The sequence below is a fragment of the Salvelinus alpinus genome, chromosome 5, assembly GCF_045679555.1.
Source record: "Salvelinus alpinus chromosome 5, SLU_Salpinus.1, whole genome shotgun sequence".
NCBI lineage: Eukaryota > Metazoa > Chordata > Actinopteri > Salmoniformes > Salmonidae > Salvelinus > Salvelinus alpinus.
Window position 1 is genome coordinate 29,537,045 of NC_092090.1, and position 24,375 is coordinate 29,561,419.

Genomic DNA, 24,375 nt, shown 5'->3' on the forward strand with positions numbered 1-24,375 from the left:
CAACGATTTGCATAACTAAACCAATACCACAGCCTGTCGTTTCCAATCGGAACAAATAACAAATAAGTAATAGTGGGGAGAACAAGCAAGGAGTTGGGTATAGCCAAGCACGAGTTAGGGAGATCCTATTGGCCTCTGCATATTTCCGTTAGGGAACGTGCGTGTGCAATAACTCAATTCGCCTTTGCACTCCTAAACGTGGTTTCTTACAACTTTGGCAATGGGTAAAGTCTGCATAACATATTTTTAGTTTGGGAACACAAACTGTATTGATATAAAATGTTTAATCGATGAGAAAATGTGCAGAATGCCGGCCAGAGAGCTTCCATATTAGTGGAAACGCCAAGCTGATGCTTCACGTTTATACATCCGGTGAAATCTTACCTTTATTTAACTAGGCAAGTCAGTAAATAACAAATTCTTATTTTCAATGACGGCCTAGGAACAGTGGGTTAACTGCCTTGTACAACATACCTTATTATCGGCGTTTATCCGACGTTTATCCAACAACCATACGACGAACCATGGCGGAGTTAGAGCCTACAAAAAGACGCCATTACTATTTATCTTTATAAAGTTAACATTTTAAAAGGTTAGGGCAGGTTCAGGGCGACACATTTTTACCTTGTCAGTTCGGGATATTCGATCTAGCTATCTTTCGGTTGCTAGTCCAGCGCTCTAACCACTAGAATACCTGACTCCCCGGCTATCTGCCATAACCTTTTAAAATGTTAACTTTATAAAGACAAATAGTAATGGCGTCTTTTTGTAGGCTCTAACTCCGCCATGGTTCGTCGTATGGTTTTTGGAAAAACGCCAAAAAATAAGGTATGTTGTAAACACAGGTTTAGGAGATTTTATACGCTTTGTTCTATGAGATTATCTAAAATTCCGGATTCCGGATAGCACGGACCCTTACAGAAAGGCCATCATTGCTATATGTTTTTGTTCCGACAAGTTGTTTACCTGGGGAATACTATTTACGCGTACAGGAAGAGATGTCATACCGTTGTCAGCTGACCAGTCGAAGGAAATGTTTGATGCTAGCAGAAGAATTGTTGTCAGTTAAAAAAAACGTGTATCTGATTTCAGTATATCGTTTCTCCAGTTTCTTAGTAGCTTGTATTCTGGTACTTCAACATAGAAAAATGATGTCGAGCGTTGCCTTCAAGCTGCTCTCTCTTGTTGGTTTGTTATTGATGTCAACACAGACGACGGATGCGAAGGTAGACTCTGTTGTTGTTCACATGACTGTCATCTGCTTTAAATACATAAAAACAATTTAAATTGACATTGTTTAATGCTAGGTGTTGAGTCAGCTGGCTAGTTACTGTAGTTAGCTAGCTAGCCAGGCTATTATGTCCTTTCTTGTGACGACAGTCAATGGATAAGTTAGTTAACTAGCTAGCTGGTAACCTGCTCTGTACAGTTACAGTAAATGTGATTATTCCACTGGCTTATTTTAGAAGGCAGGCAGCTAGTTATATCACCATTTATGGCATTAAATGTTCTCTGATATCACAGCCTGAACATTTCCCCCTCCTTTTCCCATAGAATTCAGAGGATATCCGGTGTAAATGTACCTGCCCACCGTACAGAGACATCGATGGACAGATCTACAAACAAAATGTATCTCTAAAGGATTGGTATGTTGTGTTGTCATGATGTCATTTAAAGATGATTACATATGGTCGCGTTCCACTGGTTAGACGTTGCCAGATCTTACAACGTCCGAATGGGTATTTTACCTATCAGCTAACCACACTATATGTTATAACAATCTGTCAATCGATGACAGTCTATGATGTGGCATGCAACCATTTGGTTGATGCATGCAGTGGAACGAGACCACTCTCTGAGGTGTGGTGAGTGTATGGGTTGTCTGATGGATTAGGCTAACTGTAATTTTACACTGTCATATGAATGATCTCAAATCATATTTGGAAAACTGTTACAGACTTCAACCTCACTGTGCTTTCAAAGACATATTTTGATTTAATTGTATATTTGTTTTCAGTAACTGCCTTCATGTTGTGGAGCCAATGCCAGTTGATGGAAAGGATGTGGAGGCGTACTGTCTGCGTTGTGAATGCAAATATGAGGAGAGGAGTTCTGGAACTATCAAGGTAAGTCTGGGAAATCTACCGACCAGCTAGCCGCACATGTGCCGTTGCTATCCTGCCATGTGGTAAAGCAGAGAGGAGATGATTCTTCATACTTTCATGTGGATATTTTTGCTTAAATTGCCAACGGCAGAAGGACAACAGGCAAAGTAGGTTCAAATAAAATTTTATTCAACGTTCCTGACACACAGGAGACATTACGATTTTGGCGATGGGATATCACGCAACGATGTTGCCCAAGTGGGATAGCATCGGCGCATGTGCTCTGCTACTAACCAGTCAACTCTGTCTATTACTGTGGAGCTGAAATGGAGTCAATGGGTTGCAGGCAGCCAAGGCCTAATGGGTTAATGAGTTTGACTGCTGAACAACTAATCAAATTGTCACCCGTACTATTTACATTGACCCCACCCTTTGTTTTTCCACTGCTGCTACTCACTGTTTATTATCTATGCATAGTCATTTTACAAATTACCTAGACTAACCTGTCCCCCCTGCACATTGACTCGGTACCCCCTGTATATAGCCTCGTTATTGTCATGTACATGTTACTTTTTTATTTGATTTAGTAAATATTTTATGAACTCTTTTTCTTGAACTGCATTGTTGGTTAAGTGCTTGTAAGTAAGCATTTCACGGTGAGGTCTAACTGTTGTATTTGGCACACGTGACAAATAAAATGTTAATTTGATTTGTGTCCACTGTGTTCCAGGTGACTATCATAATCTACCTTTCCATCCTGGGCCTGCTGTTCCTCTATATGGTGTACCTGACCCTGCTGGAGCCCATGCTGAAGAGGAGGCTCTTTGGACACTCACAGCTTCAGAATGATGATGATGTCGGGGTATGTGTTCATGTTGCCCATCCCAGCTATAGTGGTGGCCTTTAAGTCAAAGCAGTTGTTGTAGCTGTGACATTTTTGTTGTTTGATTGTGGATCTCGTATTGTGTGACTTGTTGGGGCAATGTATGTGGTGATGTTTTCAGATTTCTTTCATGCTGTAAATTGATTTGATGAATAGCTCGTAGAGAATTGTGTTTGGAAATGTTTCTAAAAAAAGGTAAACTCTAGCTTGTCACAATTTCACTGTCCTCCTCACTGTAATGTCTGTTTCTCTTTGGGTTCAGGACCAGCAGCCTTTTGCCAACGCCCACAACGTATTGTCTCGTTCGGCCTCTCGCCCCAACATGCTGAACAAAGTGGAGCACGCTCAGCAGCGCTGGCGGAGGCAGGTCCAGGAACAGAGGAAGTCTGTGTTTGACCGCCACGTGGTGCTCAGCTAAACCCATCCCCAGGAAACAAAAACCCGGGGTGAAGCAAAAAATGTTACTGTGACTGGGTGTTCCCTCTTTTTTCTTTCTTTTTTTTTCTTCTATTTTGTCTGATTCTTTCCCCAACTTCCAAGCTTCATCCTTATTGGTGATTTGTTCCTCACTGGACCTGTATTTCATGAAAGGTGATCATATAGCTCTATGTATTCAGGAGGTGATCATAAAGGGTCTCTACATCAGTAGGTTGAAGTGGGGTGTTGCATTTGAGACCTTTGGCTTAAGATAATGCTAGTGTCTGTATGACTTTGTATACTTTCTGATTTAATAATACTAATAGAAAGTTAGATGTTAGTTTGTTGCCCCCCCCCCCCCCCCCTACAAAAAAAAATGGATGATGTGTGCCATTTTGCACAAGCTGATGATAATCTTTGGCTTCTGATAAAGTAGAAACAATGGGTGACACTATGCACTCTTTTACAGTAATATTGGTAGCTTCTGATAACAGTAATGTTGGCCAAGTCACCAATGAAATTAGGTGAGACATTTGAGGGTAGAGTAAATAACAAACAAAAAAATAATCATACCAAAATTAATCACTCAAACTAATGAAAACGTTTACAATAAATGTAACATCTGCTACCTAAACTACAGAAGATGGGAATGAGTTGGAAACAGTAAAAATGTGTAGCATCAGTCTCTTGTCAAAAAGCATGGTTTTTAAGAAGTGATGTATAAACTTATTTACAACCTTTTACCCTGAACAACAGTTGATGTACAGATGTATGCATTTCGTGGTGTGAACACTCCTGTATCATGTTCTCCTGTAAGTATAATGTAGCATTTGGGAGACATTTTGACTGTTAACCTATCATCCGATGGTACATTTAATGTAAACATTAGTCCTCTCCTTTGAATATATGTGTGTGTTACTGTAGTCAGAGCCCTCAGCTGTCACTGTCTAGAGTAGATGTACACCATCTCTGCACCTTGCCTGTTTTGTTTTCAGCTTCTACTCCTCTCCATTTAGATACATTTGACATGAATCACACATTTATGAGATCCACCATTATTCAAACTTTAAATAACTGTCATTGTCGTATGTTAGACAGTATTGATGCCACCATCTGTCTTTTACACTGATGTAAAACATTTTTTAATGATCATTTGGGATAGCTTGGGTGGTTGTAAAGTGGGTAGAAAATTCTACTGTTGGGTGACCTAATGAAAGTGTTAACTCTTATCTGTGATAACATCACATTTGAAATACATTTCTGTAATATTTATAATGCTTTTGTTTAATGCTGATAATGTCAAATTCCTGGACCATCCTCCAGGAGTCGTGCTTCAACATAAAAGGTAAAATACATTAGCCAAAATTGATGATCGCATTGATAGGCGCACAAAAACATATTGCACTAATGCAGACATTGATAGGCGCACAAAATGGCAGGTATACTATACCATCGGAGTTCTATCAATATGATCATTTTAGTACAGGGCTTTGCTATGCATAGGGCGATAAACAGCAATGCTACAACTGATGAGAAATGTCAATAACCAATGCATTTAAATTGTATTAATGCATTAAAAATCCATCATTCATAATATAGCCAAGAGGGAACGAAATCTGAACGAAAATAATCAGGCTATTTCGTAAGTTCACCATTGAACAATAGAACACGGAGTAAAATTACAGGATAAGTTTGCAAAAATGAATTTATCTCTAATGACAGTATGTTGATATCATACAAGACAATAGTGATCATTTATTTACTTTTCAATGACTTGTGCAGAGCTGCCGTCATCGTTTCCTGTTCTCCCCTTTTATTTTTTTGTATGCATGCAGTCCGTTATCCAGAAAAAAAGTAGGCTACACTCGGTGCAGAAAATTCAGATTTAAGGATACTCGGCAAAAGAGCTACATTTGCGTTGTCAAAGAATGGATTGTTGAAAAATACTCCAATAAGTGCATAAAGGATACGGTAAGGAGCGTTTTCCTTTTAATTTGTTCATACAGTAAATCCATATATTGTAGTTTTAACTTAATATAATGCATTAACTGTTTTATGAAACTGATTCTTGCATTTTCTGTTTTATGAAACTTGCGTGGTCAATAATGCAGAAAATCATAAAAAATTGCCACAAAAAGGTTGCGATTTTTTTATGAGAGTGACTTGCTGGTTTGAATTAATAACCTATGACCAACAACAGTTTCCCCAAAATTGTTTTATTCAATACAGTACTGTAACCTCAAACTCAAGTGCTGTACTGTGAACATAAACTAGGGGGCGCCTTAAGGCCTTTTATAGGAACTACCCTAAGTACCCAATCTGGCATCTTAACTGAAATAATATATGAATCTTTTGTACCATTCTTACTTTTTGAATATCAGTCAATATGGGAGGATTTGGGTGAATTTGTTTTTTTTCTTTGCAGTATGCTTTTATTGAAGTATTAAAATGTTGCTTCATGCGTGGGGGAATGCAGGCTTCTAGACGAAAGTAAAAGTATTAGAACTACTCTTTCACCTGAAACTCTTTCAAACTGAATTATTGCATGTCCAAGCAAAAACAATACTCCAAGGTACTTCCTTTTAATAGGACCCATCCTGTGTTTTAAGGGCCAGGCTCTTATCTGTCCCTCTTTGGTTAATGACAGACGGAGAGGGTCTGTCTCCTCAATCCCCTCTTCAGTGCCTCAGTGTCAGACAGTGGGAATCATTTCAAGGCTCATAGAGGCTGCATCCCTGCAGGAGAAGCTTCAGTCAGAACCTTCCCAAGGTCTGCCTGACCATGGTCAGACTAACATTATGGCTGCTGTCTGGAAAAACCTTTCAATGCCACTGAAATGCAAGATAATAGAGTGTATAGGTAGGTCCTTGTTGAGCAGTTACTCTCTGTGCTTGAAATTGATGATGGGCTATTTGGTATGATTTATTCCTGTCTATAACAGTACAATGATTTCCTATGTTTAGAATATGAATTATTAGACATCTCTTGAGTAAATACTGTGGTTAAGGAGGGGCCCATTCTCAGAATAGAAATCTCTTTCATAAGGGAGAATAACTACTTCCATGCATGTGTTTATCCTGTAATTCTTAAAGGCCCAATGGAGCTGTTTTTATATCAATATCAAATAATTTCTGAGTAACAATTAAGTACCTTACTGTAATATTTTTCCATTAAAATGGGCAAAAATAGTTTTTATCAAAAAAATTATCGAGCTAGAATTTTGCTTGGACTGTCTGGGAGTGGTCTGAGTGGGGAAGGGAAAACTTAAAACTAGCTGTTATTGGCAGAGAGGTTTGGAACTCTCTTTGTTATTGGTCTATTAAGTAATTTACCGCCTGGTGATGACACCAGGTAAGCCAAAACTCTCACCCATGCAAACAGGCTGTTTAGAAGGTCCTGTGTAGATTGTATTTTCAACCACCAATTATCAGGAAATAACACTGATCAAATGTTTTCACACTTTTGCAGTATTAGTTTCATCAGCTGTTATACAATATGATACAAAACACAGGTTTAACTAAATGTTGACTGCACTGGGCCTTTAAAAAAGCATCTGGAGCAAGAATTAAGACAATGTGCAGGACATTCCTCTACTTTCAGTATGTGAGGCTGACAGCTATAATACCATTAACACATTGAACTAATCAGGATGAAGGCTAATGTGACTGGAGGCTGCCAATTTCCTCCCTGATAACAAATACGGCACAGGATCGTGTCCTGAAGTGTTTGCCCAATTCCAACAGTGCTGCAAAACATAGGTGGGTGTTTATTAGAAATAAAAAATAAATCCCATGTGCGGTAGTGACTTTAGATCTGTGGAGATGTGTATTATTTGTACATGGGGACAGCAGTGGCAGATCTTTTAAAAGTCTCATGGCAGCCTTTGGTAACAGCGTTCTCCATGGGTCACAGATTCCAAATGGACTCCATATGGAGAGAACAGTCAATAGGGGCCATAGTGATGCCTGAGGCTGTAGCACCTATTACAAGTATGCATAACAAACACTAACACACACAGAATAGCTTACATGCCTCTAGTAGCTTTCCTTGTGACAACAAAAAGTTCTGATTTTTGTCCATTTTGAGATATTTCTCAGCAACAGAATGAGATCGAATCATATTATTGCCCTATGATGCTAAGGGATAAAATAAGATGGATACGATTACATTATGATACTAGATGAACCACTGAAAAGTCTACAGGCCCTGAAGCTTATTTTGATGCAAATTGGTACTTTAGGTGGAGAGGAAGTATATATAGTGTGAGTCTTGTCATCTCTTCATTGCTGTAGGCCTTAGGGCAGTAGTATTGGATAGACATCATCAACATGAGAGGACTCGACTGCTGAAGTTTAAAGGGTGCCTCATGACCTGTCTTGAAATTGAATATGTTGTTCCTAAAAAAAACATCTTTATGTTAAAACAAGTAGTTTAGACTTGCGATTCAATCAGACCCTATGCTGTTAGGCTGCTTGGAGGCTTTCGTATGCGACTGGCCCATCCTCATTTCCATAACTCCCTTGACCCGCTGGCCCTTGGCTATTTAAAATCTCCAGATGCCAGAGGAGAGGCTCTCACAGGAATATTTTGTGGTAAGGGTGTGGTGAAAGCTCAACAGTGTACTGGAGAGGGTTACTGTCAAATTTCAGAGGCTTTTGTGGATTCACTGAACATGACCGATGGATCCTACGCAAGGTACATTGGACCTGTAACGAGTCCAAAAAACACTGGCCTGGTCGTATGTTTTTTCCCTTTGCCTGAATGGTTTTAGCAGGTGTAAAAGGTGGAGAGTTGTAGACCTCAGGGAGATGATTTTAAAACAGATTTATGCCATCAAAACTGTGGACAAATTCCTGAGCCCGAGCAATGAAAAAGGTTGCATTCTTTTGTGAAAGTAGCCATATAAAAACAATAACAGTCTCTCTTTAAGTAGTGCTTATTTATGATTGGACTGTATTTGATTTTCTCATGTTACACTCACAGAGAAGCAGCGTAATGTATTGCTTTCATTGTACAGAAGAAACCCTGAAGACCCGACTTCTCGACACCACAGTGGATTCCAGGAGGTTGTTCTTCGTTGTGCATCCATGCTACTGGATCCAGCCTTTCCCAGTATGAAACAGCACTAGTACCTCTGCTAATTTGAAGCACAAAGCTGTCAAGAGTCCACTCAGTACTCTCTATACTTTATGAGGCTTTGACATGTCTGAGAGACAACTACACTGAACAAAAATATAAACGCAACATGTAACGTGTTGGTCCCATGTTTCATGAGCTGAAATAAAAGATCCCAGAAATGTTCGATACACACAAAAAGCTTATTTCTCTCAAATTTTGGGCACAAATTTCTTAAATCCCTGTTAGTGAGCATTTCTCCTTTTGCCAAGATAATCTATCCACCTGACAGGTGTGGCATATCAAGAAGTTGATTAAACAGCATGATCATTACACAGGTGCACCTTGTGCTAGGGACAATGAAAGTCCACTCAAAAATGTGCAGTTTTGTCACACAACACAATGCCATAGATGTCTCATGTTTTGAGGGAGTGTGCAATTGGAATGCTGACTGCAGGAATGTCTACATGAGCTGTTGCCAAATAATTGAATGTTCATTTTTTTATCATAAGCCACCTTCAACATCATTTAAGATAATTTGGCAGTACATCCAACTGGCCTCACAACCACAGACCACGTGTATGGCGTCGTGTGAGCGAGCGGTTTGCTGATGTCAACGTTATGAACAGAGTGCCCCATGGTGGTGGGGTTATGGTATGGGCATGCATAAGCCACGGACAACGAACACAATTGCATTTTATCGATGGCAACTTGAATGCACAGAGATACCGTGACGAGATCCTGAGGCCCATTGTGAGGCACATTTGTTTTTAAAGGTATCTGTGACCAACAGATGCATATCTGTATTCACAGATGTGAAATCCATAGATTAGGGCCTAATGAATGTATTTCAATTGACTGATTTCTTTATATGAACTGTAACTCAGTAAAATCTTAGACATTTTTACATGTTGCGTTTATATTTTTGTTCAGTATAGTTAGATCTTAGAGTACAACGACATACTGACAAAGCTGTGGACTTCCTGGAGACATGTTATGGGACATGAGTCGGATGTCTGCATCTTACGACTTCCTCCGTTCCTCAGTCAGTAGAATGAAAGGATGCTCCGGGGGGGCTGTATGAAATAGTGCACACTGAGAGTAAAATATATGATACATACTGTAGTTGGAGACTTGGTAGAACTGTGGTGTGGATTCTATTCATGACAGGTAGATCGACTCCACATTTTGAATCAACGTTGTTTCCACATAATTTCAACAAAATTTGGATTTGAAAAAAGTAATCAATGTAAGGGAATTTCGTCTATTTTTCACCCAACTTTGAACCTAAATCTAATGACATGGCACCATTTTTTGTTGATTTCACGCAGAATTCACATTAGTTGACAACTCAACGAAATGTAAATCAAAACTAGATATTGAACTGATGTCTGTGCCCAGTGGAATGGCTTTAGATTTGATCTCTCCCCCATCTATGTTTCTACTGCTGATGCTCAGAGGGTTTGATGAGAGAATTGGTTTATGGGTAAGCTGTAAACTGACATTTGTTTGTGATGATTAGGCATTGCATTATAGAGTAGATATGAAAGACAGGCTTTATAATTACCATTTCAGTCTTTTGCATCCTTTCCTGTGAAAGGGGACATTGATTCTTGATTGTAGACTTCGTGCCAATTGTTTTGGATAGAAATGTTCAGTTCTTTTTCAAATTCTGCTGTGGCCCAATAGCTGTTCCCTTAACCAGAGCAAGGTTGAGTGGACTCGTGTGTTGACTCATGCATGTTTCCAATACTTTGAATTCATGTGGCTTGTTTGTATTTTTTCATGTTTTTCTTAAGTGCATCGAAAATGTTCCAGAAATCAGTAGCGTAAAGGTAGGGCACATATTGTTTACGGACTATATACATATTGTTTACCGACCAAATTTTTCTTTGATGACAAAGAACAAAAATCGCAAAAATCGCAACAATTACAACAATGTAACAATGTAAAGGCTGTTTTGCTTGGAGGTAACCTACACTTAAGAAAGTGAAAAACAGACACAACTTTGGGTATGGTGATCTTCATAGCAGGCATCCTCCCCCTTGGGTATTGTTTTGTCTGGACTCAGACTGCAGTGTTGTTTCTCAACATGCATGTGTGCTCTGGGAAGCTTAATGTTGGGAGAGCAGAGCATGAGGTTTAAGCCTGTCTAGAGCCCACTTATATAAAACCAACCAGAGAGCGACAGGATCCACACTGCAGTCCAACAACAAGGAATCACATCTGCTAATATGTACATGGATTCTGGCAACTGTCCTCAGTGAACATGTGTTCACTGTTTTGAATATCTGAATTATTACTTTGGGATATGTCTCCAACCAGTATAATGTCCTAGTATAATTACATATAATGTCAAAAAAACATTTAATGGATCTTGTTAATAGTTTTGTCAAATAAGTGTTTTGTTAACTTGTTTTTTGTTAAGTATTATGTTAATTGATAACAGTCTATACTCCTAATTTTAAAGATATGTATGACTGTTGGGACTAATCATGGCAACTGTCTTCCAACTCATTAGCTGTGTGTTCGTCATTCAGTTTGACCTGAAATTATGTCTTTGACAAACCCTTCCCTCTGGAGATAGCCTCATCATCAAGCCCTTGAGGCTGTTCATAATTACACGATTTCACTAATTGACACAGGTCTTTAAAGGTTCAACCTTGACTTTATCTTCTGAGATGTGTTTTGACATCTTATCTATCTCCTGGATAAATAGCGGATTCATTCTCCATCTCTGAGTACCATTCTGTAGTTGAAACGTGTGTAGGCCTATTGATTATGTTCTTGTTACATTGTGATTTTGCTAGTTTGTGTTATAAATAGTTGGATACACCAAAACCATACAATTACACAGAAATCTTCTCTAATTGTTTCCCTGAGAGAATATCCACGCTGAGTTGAGTAGTTATTCATTCCATAACTAAACATAGTGTTCTCTCGTAGCTGTTATTGATTAATACATTTCTCTCTCCAAATGTGGGAATATACTGTACTGGCTCATCATGCTGTACACTTTATATGTTGTAATAGTCACTTGTTGACTTTAGTTTCCAACTCGAAGACTTTCTTACCCCTCTGGCATGTGTGTATTTGAGACCACTCTAGCGTTGTCTTGTGCACTCCCAACTGTCACTCTCTTTATATGCTGTTAGAAGGCTAGGAAGAGAGTGTCAAAAAGATCCAAATGGAATGTGGACCACATGATAATGATGTCCTGAGGATAATTCCAGAGCCTATCTGACTCTCTTGGTCATTCCTATGAAATATACTGTTGAATAGACAAAGAACTGCTGCAAGTTTATGCGTGGGATAGAGGAAAGGGGCCAGATCCATTGAAGTGGGGGGCAAACAACCCATCTCCATGGAAACTAGTCCAGCCCTCGCCTCTCCAGAGGAGTTCTCAAAGAGGGAGGGATTTGGTTGGAAAGACATGACTCGTAGTTCAGTGGGAAAGCTGCAGCTATCCGGCAAAACGAAACGTTTTATTTTTTTGCTACAATTTATCTAACGTGATTGATATTTGCTGGCCTTTTTTGGGGGAAAAATGGCTGTGGAAATGAGGCGCTACTCTGAGGTAAAGCTGGTCGTCATTTGATTTTTTTTTTTTTTTTTTTTACATGATTGGGGATAGTTTATAAAGGGTTAACGAGGTTAACGAGCTAGTTGCAGCAAAAGTATCTGAATGCTGTACAGACAGAGTTCGGAAAGCGCAAATTCATCTCGTGGTTATATGCGACTGTATCAATTGACAAACCTAAAGTATAGCCTACAATAAATATTTCGCTGAAGTGATTTTAGTGATTTTACCGTATTTGGTAACGTAACAGTTTTGGGGATGTACCACGTTAACGTTATCCTTGTTGTTAGCGTTACATCCCCACTTGAGCTCTTTCAAGTAGATAATGTGAATGACAAAATAATTAAATTAAATCGGACTGAGTGAGTTGAGGCTAAATAAATTATGCCAAACTAAAGTTTACATTGTGGAGTACGAGATCATTTTTTTCAATTCAAAAGAGGGACTGTAAACTCACTTGGGTTCTTGAGAGCTACGGATAATTTAGCTACAAACGTTCTGAGATTACATCCGCCTCAGATTTACTAATGCTGTTGAGTGAGAATATCCATAATCATAGCCTATTATGTCCTCTAATGTGGATCATATTTTTTCTCTCTGAGGGGCATCTCTCTGTTAGATTCAGTTTAGCCAGACCTTTTTCCCCCAGGGGTACCTCCTGCTATCACTATCACTGCGACTAGGCAGACCCTGCAGCTGCAAGCTCTTTTTCTTGAACATTTCCCGAACAGACTGTCTATTGTGCATGTCTAACAATGACCTTTCCTTCTCACTGGACTGGATTGTCAGCAGCAAGATTGGGAGGCCCCTCTGTTCTCTGGCCAGGGCTTGCATAACAGGGGCGAGGGTGGGATGTCACCAGATGCTTTTTAGGCTGGCATTATCAGACAATGTGTATGATATTATACACACACCCAGTTATTGGGTAAGACTGGTAGGCTATATGTATGCTGCTATGCCCAGTGCCCACACATCACCCATAATAGAAACCCATTGTCTAGTGGAGCCACACAGCTTTAGGGTGCCTTTTCACAATTTTATTTACTGGTATCTAAATGGCATGCTGGGCATACTATTAGCCTATAAGCCATATATCAAATCAAATCAATTTGATTTATATAACCCTTCTTACATCAGCTGATATCTCAAAGTGCTGTACAGAAACCCAGCCTAAAACCCCAAACAGCAAGCAATGCAGGTGTAGAAGCACGGTGGCTAGGAAAAACTCCCTAGAAAGGCCAAAACCTAGGAAGAAACCTAGAGAGGAACCAGGCTATGAGGGGTGGCCAGTTCTCTTCTGGCTGTGCCGGGTGGAGATTATAACAGAACATGGCCAAGATGTTCAAATGTTCATAGATGACCAGCATGGTCAAATAATAATAATAATCACAGTAGTTGTCAAGGGTGCAGCAAGTCAGCACCTCGGGAGTAAATGTCAGTTGGCTTTTCATAGCCGATCATTAAGAGTATCTCTACCGCTCCTGCGGTCTCTAGAGAGTTGAAAACAGCAGGTCTGGGACAGGTAGCACGTCCGGTGAACAGGTCAGGGTTCCATAGCCGCAGGCAGAACAGTTGAAACTGGAGCAGCAGTACGGCCAGGTGGACTGGGGACAGCAAGGAGTCATCATGCCAGGTAGTCCTGAGGCATGGTCCTAGGGCTCAGGTCCTCCGAGAGAGAGAAAGAAAGAGAGAATTAGAGAGAGCATACTTAAATTCACACAGGACACCGGATAAGACAGGAGAAGTACTCCAGATATAACAAACTGACCCTAGCCCCCCGACACATAAACTACTGCAGCATAAATACTGGAGGCTGAGACAGGAGGGGTCAGGAGACAATGATCACTATCCTGTTAAAGCTGTTGGAATTCAATGTCAGTTTGCCAACCTTGATGATGAGTTGTAGATCTGTGTTGATCTCTCAGTGGTTTAAGATTCATGGGGAAATCATGTGATACACTGTGACCAGGATCTGAGTGGAATATAGCTCACAGAGAATGACTGTATTGGATGTCACAGTTAAACCTCATAATTTGACTGGGTCTAGGCTATACATGCAGCAGTGGATAATCCAGCCACAAGTTTGCCCCACAAGTGTAAAAAGTTGTGTCAGTTCTTTTATCATAGCCTTGTTAAAGGTTAATGGTGCATCACTTTTATGCAGTGCCTTCAATGTGCCGCATCTTCCTCCCGGTCCTCCCTTTTCTACTCCATTTCATCTCAGCCATTTGCATTTTAGGTCCATAGCAGGAATAAAGATGGCAAGACATAGGGCCATCTATGGTTTTGGAATGGAAGCGTGGTAGTTCAACCAGTGTATGGATCCTAGGTAGTCATGTAGCTAAGCTTAGTTCGTAACTTGGCAAAAATTGTCGCACAATACACATTATGGAGTGATTCAAGTTTAACATTTTTATTGTCAAGTGCACAAGTACAGTGAAATGCCTTTTCTTGCAAGCTCTTTCCCAACAATGCACTAATTAATATCAGTAGTACTATAAAAAATTATAGTATTGACACTGATTCACAGGTATTCTGTGTTATCCTTTCTGCTCACCACCCAGCCTTTGTAACTAAGATCCTGTACAGTAGTCTGTCACTTCCTGTTACTTCTTGTTTTTGTTTTGAATGACGGAGACCTTTGATTTACTTTTGGGTGTAGTGCAATCTACTCCCTCTGTTCAAGCAGATGGGGAATGCTGTCCCTTTTCAAATGTCACCAATCTCATTCTCTCTTTGGAGTTTGGCATTACAAATACTGAGTGTTTGCACAACCTTTCATAGACATTCTTAAACCTGTCGAATGGCATATTCAAAATGGTTTGGGCATGGCATTCTTTCAGGCTCACTTGCCATGTAAAGGCTATTGGTAAGTTAAACTGCCTGTGACCAGAAGTAAGTGCTGGGAGGCTGGCACTCAGGCTCCACCTTGACGTGTAGTCACTATCTCACCCTGGATTACATACCATTTGCCTTACTATACATTATATCTTCCTGTTTTGATCATGCAAAGGTGCCTTAAAAGGAATGATATTCAGATGTATTTTCTCTGCTTCTCCTTTGATAGCTCACCTTACACATTTCTGTAATCCATCTATCTTTTACATAGGATATACACTCAGTGGCCTGTTTATTAGGTATCTAGTATTGGGTCGGACCACCTTTGCCTCCAGAACAGCCTGAATTCTTCGTGGCATGGAAACATTGCTCAAATGCTATCAAGGGACCTAACGTGTGCTAGGAAAACATTCCCCACATCATTACACCACCACCAACAGCCTGTACTGTTGACACCAGGTAGGATGGGGTCATGGACTTACGCCAAATCCTGACTCTGCCATCAGCATGACGCAACTGGAATCGGGATTCTTCGGACCAGGCAATGTTTTTCCACTCTTTAATTGTCCAGTGTTGTTGATCACGTGTCCACTGGAGCCGCTTCTTCTTGTTTTTAGCTGATAGGAGTGGAACCTGGTGTGGTCGTCTGCTGCAATAGCCCATCTGTGACAAGGACTGACGAGTTGTTCATTCCCGAGATGCCGTTCTGCACACCACTATTGTACTGCATCGTTATTTGCCTGTTTGTAGCGTGCCTGTTAGCGTGCACGATTCTTGCCATTCCCCTTCCACCTCTCATCAACAAGTTGTTATTGCCCACAGGACTGCCGCTGACTGGATGTTTTTGGTTTGTTGCACAATTATCGGTAAACCCTAGACACTGTCGTGCGTGAAAAGCCCAGGAGGCCGGCCATTTCTGAGATACTGGAGCCGACGCACCTGGTACCGACGATCATACCACGCACAAAGTTGCTTAGGTCATCAGTTTTTCCCATTTTAACGTTCAATCGATCGGTAACTGAATGCCTCGATTCCTGTCTGCCTGCTTTGTATAGCAAGCCATGGCCACGTGACTCACTGTCAGTAGGAGTGAGCTGTTTTTGTAAATGGGGTGGTGTACTTAATAAGCTGGCCACGGAGTGTAGGCAGTCATAAGGGTTCAGTCAGATCCCCTCTCATCCCTCAGATTCATGATCCATAAATTAACCCTCTTCCATATCAGAGTAAGGGAGAACAGTGACTCGTAAGGCAGTGGAGGCACACAAAATGTCTTGTCCTCCTTTCCTTCTTTCATTGGAACTTAAAGCCTGTGTGTCAGAAGTCAGCCCAGTGACATATATCCTACATCCCAGGTCCCTGCAGCAGCTCAAATGGACATAAGCCTGTTTTCCACATGCCAGCTCCGACAGCTGTGCATGCTCATATCCAGGTTGCCCAGAACACTTTTCCCCAGCTTTCCAAAAAGGGCATATCTGCCATTAGTATTGCCTTGAAGATAAAAGGGAACTGTAAACAGCTGAACTATGGAGAGAAAAGAGGAATGAAAAAGACTGAAAGAATTGGTTCCATCTGGCGCATTGAGTCAGAGAGCTACGGTGGCAGGGACTTGTGGTTATTGTGTAGGGAGTGTGCAGCTGCCATGAACAGTGTCAACCTGGGGTGCCCCTGCCCATAAAGAGGCGAATGGAGCTCTGTGGGATGGATATTTAAGGGGCCCGACAGTGCTCAGCAAACAGCCGCCCACTCGACGAAAAGATGTCCACTGGACCATTCTTTAGAAAATTTGGCACTGAAAGTTAAAAGGAGACAAAAGCCAGCCTCTTGCGGCCTATGTGTTAGAGCGAGGCAGAGAGGAGATTTGTATGGACTGTTAATTAGGAATGGAGTTCTCATCCAGGTGGAAGGTCTTTTATAATGCTTTCATGTTAACGGAGTCGTTATCCATAGTCATTCTCCTCAACCTAAACACATGCTTGGTCCATGACGACAGGCACATACACCACATGAACAGTTCCAATGTGTCTCCACCATGTAAAAGGTTTATGAGGACCATATGATGTTATGCTAGGGACTGAGTGTCTGGAGTGGCTCCTCCTTCCCCTCTACCATGGTATTTACCCAGTAATTCAACCTCCAGACTCACATCTGATGTCGGACTTCCAACAGCAGTCCCAAAACCTCTTTCCTCGCTGAGAACGCACGGGAGAAAAATGAAATGGTCTTTTGAAGAGGAAAAATAATGCCTGTGGATACATGGGCCCATACACTCCTCATGTCCTCTGGTGAGTTGTGACGTCTGGAAAGAGGTTTCAGAGGTTTTACTCTGCTTTCCCTGGCTGGCTCATGGCTGTAAGTGAGCTCAGCTCAACAGTAGTTTGAAAACCTTGGAGTATGCTGATCAGCAGAAATGGTCGGGAGGACATGTCTGCCAGAGAGGCCGAGACAGAGGTGTAGTAGCAGACTGGAGAACAAAATTAGAACAATGCTTCTATTTCTGGAAGCCATTGTGTCTGTTGTTATTACTTGATTTCCACCAGAGACGTGGTGGTGCTGGATGGAAATTACACCAAGCCAAGGCTACTCCTCCGGAGGTTCATTTAAGTTCATCCATTGTGATGACAAACACTAAATAACAACTTACTGTTATCATCACAGCCCAAACCATGAAAAGTGCTGTGTTCACCAAATCACATTGACATCTCATATTCGGTATGTAACTGCCAGGTGTTGATGAGCAAAGATGCATAGTTGAGTGTCTAAGAATCTTTATTGGATGATAAAGAAGCTCTTATCATTGAAGCCAGGTGCTCCGAGCTCCCGCCCCTCTCCTGTTCATCCACCCTTTAAAACATAGTCTAATTTGTTGAATACCAGGCCTGATGGACAGGACAAATATTAGCACATTCCTCTATGTGATGGGCTGGCCTGTGGGCCTGTTGACCTGTCAAGGCTGACAAGGCCATGGACCTAATGGCTTCACTATGAGATGAAACATTCCACAGCTCATGCACGTCACACACACGCACACCCACATGCGAACACATACACACAAACTAGCGGGAGTAGCTTTGTATAGTATTTGTGTGTTTCGGTTACCCGATAAAGGGCTTACTTTTTAACCATGAGTTTTCCCATTCAAGGACATGTTGAAAACAAAGAGCTCTTCTGTTCCACCCCAAACTGTCTCAGGAACACACACAGACTTGCCTCCTCAACAAGCAAGCATAGTTTGTGATCTAATGGTATAGTAAGGACATAGAAACTGGACATGTAGTAACTGATATTATCTAGCCTCATGATTTCCCCCCATAATGGATATGCCTTTTGCTGTAGAATATGGTATGGCTACGACACAACAGGACAGGTATGAGTTAGTGGTTTGGATGGCAGATACTGTAAGTCATGTAGACAGTTTGGGAAAGAGTAAATGTCTTAGAATTTTTTTTGCCTTCTGTCTGGGGATCTAACTGTAACTGGTTCTGAGGAACCTGACGAGAATAAACATATACCTTGAACATTGTTGTTGATAGATAGGCCTGTTTATTTTTTACTCATGATTCAGAGAGATCATATCACAGGATAGTTATTTGTATTCCTTGTAATTACTGTGGAACAATATTACTTGCTCAATCAGTGTTTATCTAGTGCACATCCCAAATGTAGGTAAAACAAGGAACTAATCTCCTTTGATGTGGAGTGTTTTCCATCAATCTATCTGTTTTTCCACCTCGTGTCCTGTAGTTCAAACAGAATACTGTATGCATTATGTATGAGCCTCAGTCATGCAGGGTCAGGGTTAACCTGCAGTTCACTTCTGGTTGTCTGTGGACCCCTGGGTGGGGTCAGAGTGGGTGTAAATCTGCCTGATGTCATCCTGCCTGCTGTCATTCCCCATATGGCACCCTATTTCCTATAGTGAACTACGTTAGACCAGGACCCATAAGGCTCTGGTCAAAGGTAGTGCACTATGTAGGGAATAGGGTGCTATTTGGGATTTAGACAATGTAAATGCAGCATGACTCGACTAGAATGCAGAGGTGGGAGGACAGACAGCCTGTTGAAATGACAGTTGTTAGCTCTCTTTTGTCATAATTCCAGGCTGTGTCTTGTTCATAACGTTCGCTGAATGTTAAGTCAATACTCAAATTACATGTAAATATCTGACAGGTAGGTGCATTCCTGCATAGGTAGTTAACCCTTGTGGGTCAAACAAAGCTGACGTCACACCCAGTGATGCAGTGGTGAGAAAATAGGTGGATAAACTCTGATCGCCTGTCTGTGAAAAAAGTAACGCCTACTTTCAAAGCATTTTTCTGCAAAAGGTGAGTAAACTGTCAAGCTAAAATAAAGTGTGTTTACTTGTGTTTACCCTCCACTACACCACTGGTCTCATCTGAGCATCTCTTCCTTGACATTTATAAATTACTGAAAATATAAGTTTAGTATGCAGTGTTCTTAAATCTCATATACCAAGTGCCAGCAGTCAGTATTTTCATAATATGTGTGCAATGCTTGATAATGTGTGTGATGTTAACAGAGAGGGGTGACCTGAGGGTGACCTGAACATTGACTGGTTAGCATCTAGCTGTCCTCTCAAGATGAATCTTCTAACTGTGACTAATGCCTGTAATATGACCCAGGTTATCACTCAACCAGCTAGAGTGCATACCAAAAGTGTTGGATCTGTGACATCCACTTGTACTGATCATATCATTACTAATGCTGCAGAGCTTTGCTCCAAAGCAATATCAGATTCCATTTTCTGTAGTGACCATAACATTGTGATAATAACAAGGAAAGACAAAGTGCCAAAGGTTGGGCCAAAAGTAATTAATAAGAGATCATACAAAATGTTTTCTCAGGACTCTTGCTGAAGATGTTAAAAATGTATGTTGGTCTGATGTTTTGAACAGAGGCCCATTGCCAAGTAAAGCCCCCCTGCCCAACAACCCCGACGAAGCTGGGCCAATTGTGCACCGCCCTATGGGGGGGTCCCGGTTGGTTGTCCCGGCCAGTTGTGACATAGCCTGGGATCGAAACAGGAGGCCTATAGCTTGTTTTTTAATGTGAAGAGATGGTATCAGTCTCTTTAAAATATATTTTTTTAACCTATATTTAACTAGGCAAGTCAGTTAAGAACAAATTCTTATTTTCAATGACGGCCTAGGAACAGTGGGTTAACTGCGTTGTTCAGGGGCAGAACGGCAGATTTGTACCTTGTCAGCTGGGGGATTTGAACTTGCAACCTTTCGGTTACTAGCCCAATGCTCTAACCGCTAGGCTACCCTGCCATCTCCACAAAGTCAGCTGGTTAACACCTTTCTGTTTACTCCCCAAAGCTCCATCTTGGACTTCTCTGACCCAAATCTCTCCATTGTTGTGAACTTGTGAAGTAGGTTGTGCATATAACCTATATCACTACACTTTTAGAAAAAAGGGTTCCAAAAGGGTTCTTTGGCTGTCCCCATAGGATTACTCTTTTAGGTTCCAGGTAGAACTCTTTTAGGTTCCATGTAGAACCCTCTGTGGAAAGGGTCCTTCATAAAGGGTTATTCAAAGGGTTCTCTTATGGGGACAGCCGAAAAAAAAATGTGGGTTCTAGATAGGACCTTTTTCTCTAAGAGTGTAGTCACGGGTGCCACATGGTAAATATTGGCTGATTGCACATAGAGTATGAGAAAGGTGCTGAGACATTGCTACAGTGAAAGTTCACCAATTCACTTGTTGCCCTCAACTTGGCTTCTTTGTAATTACATGCTGAAACCTGCCTACTGTTCTTGCATTGCACAAGTAGCCTGTTAAAGGGCATTTATTTAACAATCACTGCCATTTCCTTGTCATTACAAAGTGTTCCAGATACACTGAGTGTACAAAACATTAGGAAAACCTTCCTAATATTGACTTGCACCCCTTTTTGCCCTCAGAACAGCCTCAATTCACCGGGGCATGGACTCTACAAGGTGTTGAAAGTGTTCCACAGGGATGCTGGCCCGTTTTGACTCCAATGCTTCCCACTGTTGTGTCAAGTTGGCTGGATGTCCTTTGGGTGGTGGACCATTCTTGATACACACGGGAAACGGTTGAGCGTTAAAAACCCAGCAGCGTTGCAGTTCTTGACACACTCAGACCACCTACTACCGTACCCCGTTCAATGGCACTTAAATATTTTGTCTTACCCATTCACCCTCTGAATGGCACACATATACAATCCATGTATACATTGTCTCAAGGCTTTAAAATCCTTCTTTAACCTGTCTCCTCCCCTTCATCTACACTGATTGAAGTGGATTTAACAGGTGACATCAATAAGGGATCATAGCTTTCACTTGGATTCATCTGGTCAGTCTGTCATGGAAAGAGCAGGTGTTACTAATGTGTTGTACACTCAATGTAGGTATAGGCAGTAAGCCTCATATTTGGAAACTGTACTGATCTGAAGTACTTCCAAAATTGATACCTAGACCTATAAAGAATCCTGGGGTACTCTACATTTGTTTTGATAGAACCATTAGGATTAACTGAGACACTTTTCAAATGTGTTTTTAATTGCTGTGGTTTATCAGTATGCCTGTCTTGATAAGTTTTCCTTTTTTCTAAGCATACTGTATTTGCTTTCCAGATGTTACAATTAAAAGTGTTTTTACGCGCAGCCAACAGTATTTTTATAGCTGTGCATCTTTCAATAAGTCAAGGATTTTTTTTCTTCCATCAAGCTGTAGCAGGTATTTAAAAGAAATAGCGTAATTTTCAGACATCTGATATTCTGTCCAAATTTCATCAAATATTTAATGTGCTTCAGTTGTGGTTGGTGAAGTTTAAACTGAGGGAGGAGGATTATAATTTTTTATGAGCATTGCCATATTTCTATTACAGCGTATTGGATAACTGTCATTCATATTCCATTCACCCAGCTCAATGTACCATCGATAGGTTTAGGCTACTACATGATACTCAAATACTCTCTACTCCCATCATGAGGTTGCTACAACCTAGCCTATGAATTAGAGTTTACAACATAGGTCACAGGTCGAGAGATAAATGTGAGTAATCATGGTGACAGTGACACATTCAATAACGCCTTGCACACTCTTGCTTGCATCTTGCTGATCTAGGGTGTAATCATTAGTCCAACAGTTGCAAACGAGAGTTTCTATTGGACAAATTCATGTATGTTTATCCCCGTTCCGTTTGCTTCAGTTTTATGAAATGTTTTTCTACAGAATCAGCTGTCTGTGACCATGCAAAAAAAACTTCATATCATAACTGCTAACTGCTACACACAGCCTATATCATTGTCACCATATTAGTTAACGTCTCATAGTCAACATAGCTACTAAAACTAAGGTGTTTAGTAAACCCGCTACAATCATGCAGTACAGTGTACAGTCAGCAAGCACTTTAGCAGTTACACCGGTGGGCCCAGGTGGCAATAAATTAATAAAACCAAAAGCTTATCTTGACATGGAAGAGTTCGAGGGTTGGATAGCCATAGCCAGCTAGCTAACATAGCATCCCTATATGTTTGAGCCGGGTGTTTGAGTAGACCAAACTAGCTAGCTGCATTCACAAGCTAAGTGAAATTGAAAAAAATGCAACTAAATCTCTCTCTTTCTCTTGCTTCTTCATTTTTAAAGAATTGATTTGTTCAAAACTGTTTAACTATTGTCTTCCTCTCTCTTTATGTCAACTACCTACCAGATTTTATGCACTGCAGTGCTAGCTAGCTGTAGCTTATGCTTTCAGTACTTGATTTATTCTCTGATCCTTTGATTGGGTGAACAACATGTCAGTTCATGCTTCAAGAGTTCTGATAGGCTGGACGACGTCCTCCGGAAGTTGTCATAATTACTGTGTAAGTCTATGGAAGGGGGTGAGAACCATGAGCCTCCTAGGTTTTGTATTGAAGTCAATGTACCCAGAGGAGGACGGAAACTTGTTGTCCTTCGGCTACATAATGGTGCTACTCTACAGAGTGCTGTTGAGGCTACTGTGGACCTTCATTGCAATTCAGTGTGTTTTAATAAATTATTTGGAGATGTGAATATGTTTAGTATAGTTTTATCTAAAAAGGATAACTTTTTTAAATGTTTCATTATTTTTATGAAATTCACTGAAGATGATGGTCCTCCCCTTTCTCCTCTGAGGAGCCTCCACGGATGTGCTTTCATGTTCTGTTTTTGTCACATGCCTTTTAATGTTGATGACTGTAGTAAGTGAAAGCATGTACAGATGAAACTCCAGTATACCTTTGGGTACTTATGGTTGTGTGCACAGAAATAAATACAGACCAGAGCCTATGGCTGTGTTTGAGTGTAGCCTAATCACCATCACTGTACTCCAAGGCTCACATTCTGAATACCTTGGCTTTCCCTGCCTGCAGAAGATCCGAATGAACCAAAACAACTGCAGTTGTTAGGATCTGTCAGGATATTCTGGCAATTCCCTGTGCTGCTGGATCAAAATGAAGACGTATGCTCTGTCCTCTCAGTCCACTAAAACAGGAAATAGATGACAGCAGGAATGCCTTCTCTCCTCATCTGTCTCTATAGGGCTCAGTGCCGTCTCCTCATCTGTCTCTATAGGGCTCAGTGCCGTCTCTCCTCATCTGTCTCTATAGGGATCAGTGCCGTCTCTCTCCTCATCTGTCTCTATAGGGCTCAGTGCCGTCTCTCCTCATCTGTCTCTATAGGGCTCAGTGCCGTCTCTCCTCATCTGTCTCTATAGGGCTCAGTGCCGTCTCTCCTCATCTGTCTCTATAGGGCTCAGTGCCGTCTCTCTCCTCATCTGTCTCTATAGGGCTCAGTGCCGTCTCTCCTCATCTGTCTCTATAGGGCTCAGTGCCGTCTCTCTCCTCATCTGTCTCTATAGGGCTCAGTGCCGTCTCTCTCCTCATCTGTCTCTATAGGGCTCAGTGCCGTCTCTCCTCATCTGTCTCTATAGGGCTCAGTGCCGTCTCTCTCCTCATCTGTCTCTATAGGGCTCAGTGCCGTCTCTCTCCTCATCTGTCTCTATAGGGCTCAGTGCCGTCTCTCCTCATCTGTCTCTATAGGGCTCAGTGCCGTCTCTCCTCATCTGTCTCTATAGGGCTCAGTGCCGTCTCTCCTCATCTGTCTCTATAGGGCTCAGTGCCGTCTCTCTCCTCATCTGTCTCTATAGGGCTCAGTGCCGTCTCTCCTCATCTGTCTCTATAGGGCTCAGTGCCGTCTCTCTCCTCATCTGTCTCTATAGGGCTCAGTGCCGTCTCTCCTCATCTGTCTCTATAGGGCTCAGTGCCGTCTCTCTCCTCATCTGTCTCTATAGGGCTCAGTGCCGTCTCTCCTCATCTGTCTCTATAGGGCTCAGTGCCGTCTCTCCTCATCTGTCTCTATAGGGCTCAGTGCCGTCTCTCTCCTCATCTGTCTCTATAGGGCTCAGTGCCGTCTCTCCTCATCTGTCTC

General features: G+C 41.3%; 2 protein-coding genes across 6 annotated transcripts in view; both read left to right on the top strand.

The window, feature by feature from the left end:
• Positions 1-422: 422 nt before the first annotated feature.
• On the top strand, positions 423-4,760 carry LOC139575880 (transmembrane protein 9B-like). Its single transcript, XM_071401276.1, has 5 exons — positions 423-1,226; positions 1,555-1,646; positions 2,018-2,126; positions 2,836-2,967; positions 3,251-4,760. Exons 1-5 carry the CDS (start codon positions 999-1,001, stop codon positions 3,404-3,406), a joined length of 717 nt encoding a protein of 238 aa, XP_071257377.1. The 5' UTR covers positions 423-998; the 3' UTR covers positions 3,407-4,760.
• Positions 4,761-5,014: 254 nt separating this feature from the next.
• LOC139575879 (DENN domain-containing protein 2B-like) overlaps positions 5,015-24,375 on the top strand; it is a 77,485-nt gene continuing 58,124 nt past the window's right edge. For 3 of the 5 annotated variants that reach the window (XM_071401270.1, XM_071401271.1, XM_071401275.1), the window contains exon 1: positions 5,015-6,264. In XM_071401270.1, coding sequence (XP_071257371.1) covers positions 6,242-6,264 — 23 coding nt within the window. In that variant the 5' untranslated portion in view covers positions 5,015-6,241. Of the gene's footprint in view, positions 6,265-11,925; positions 12,098-24,375 lie in introns of those variants that run through there. The other 2 variants (XM_071401273.1, XM_071401272.1) reach the window with 2 other exon arrangements.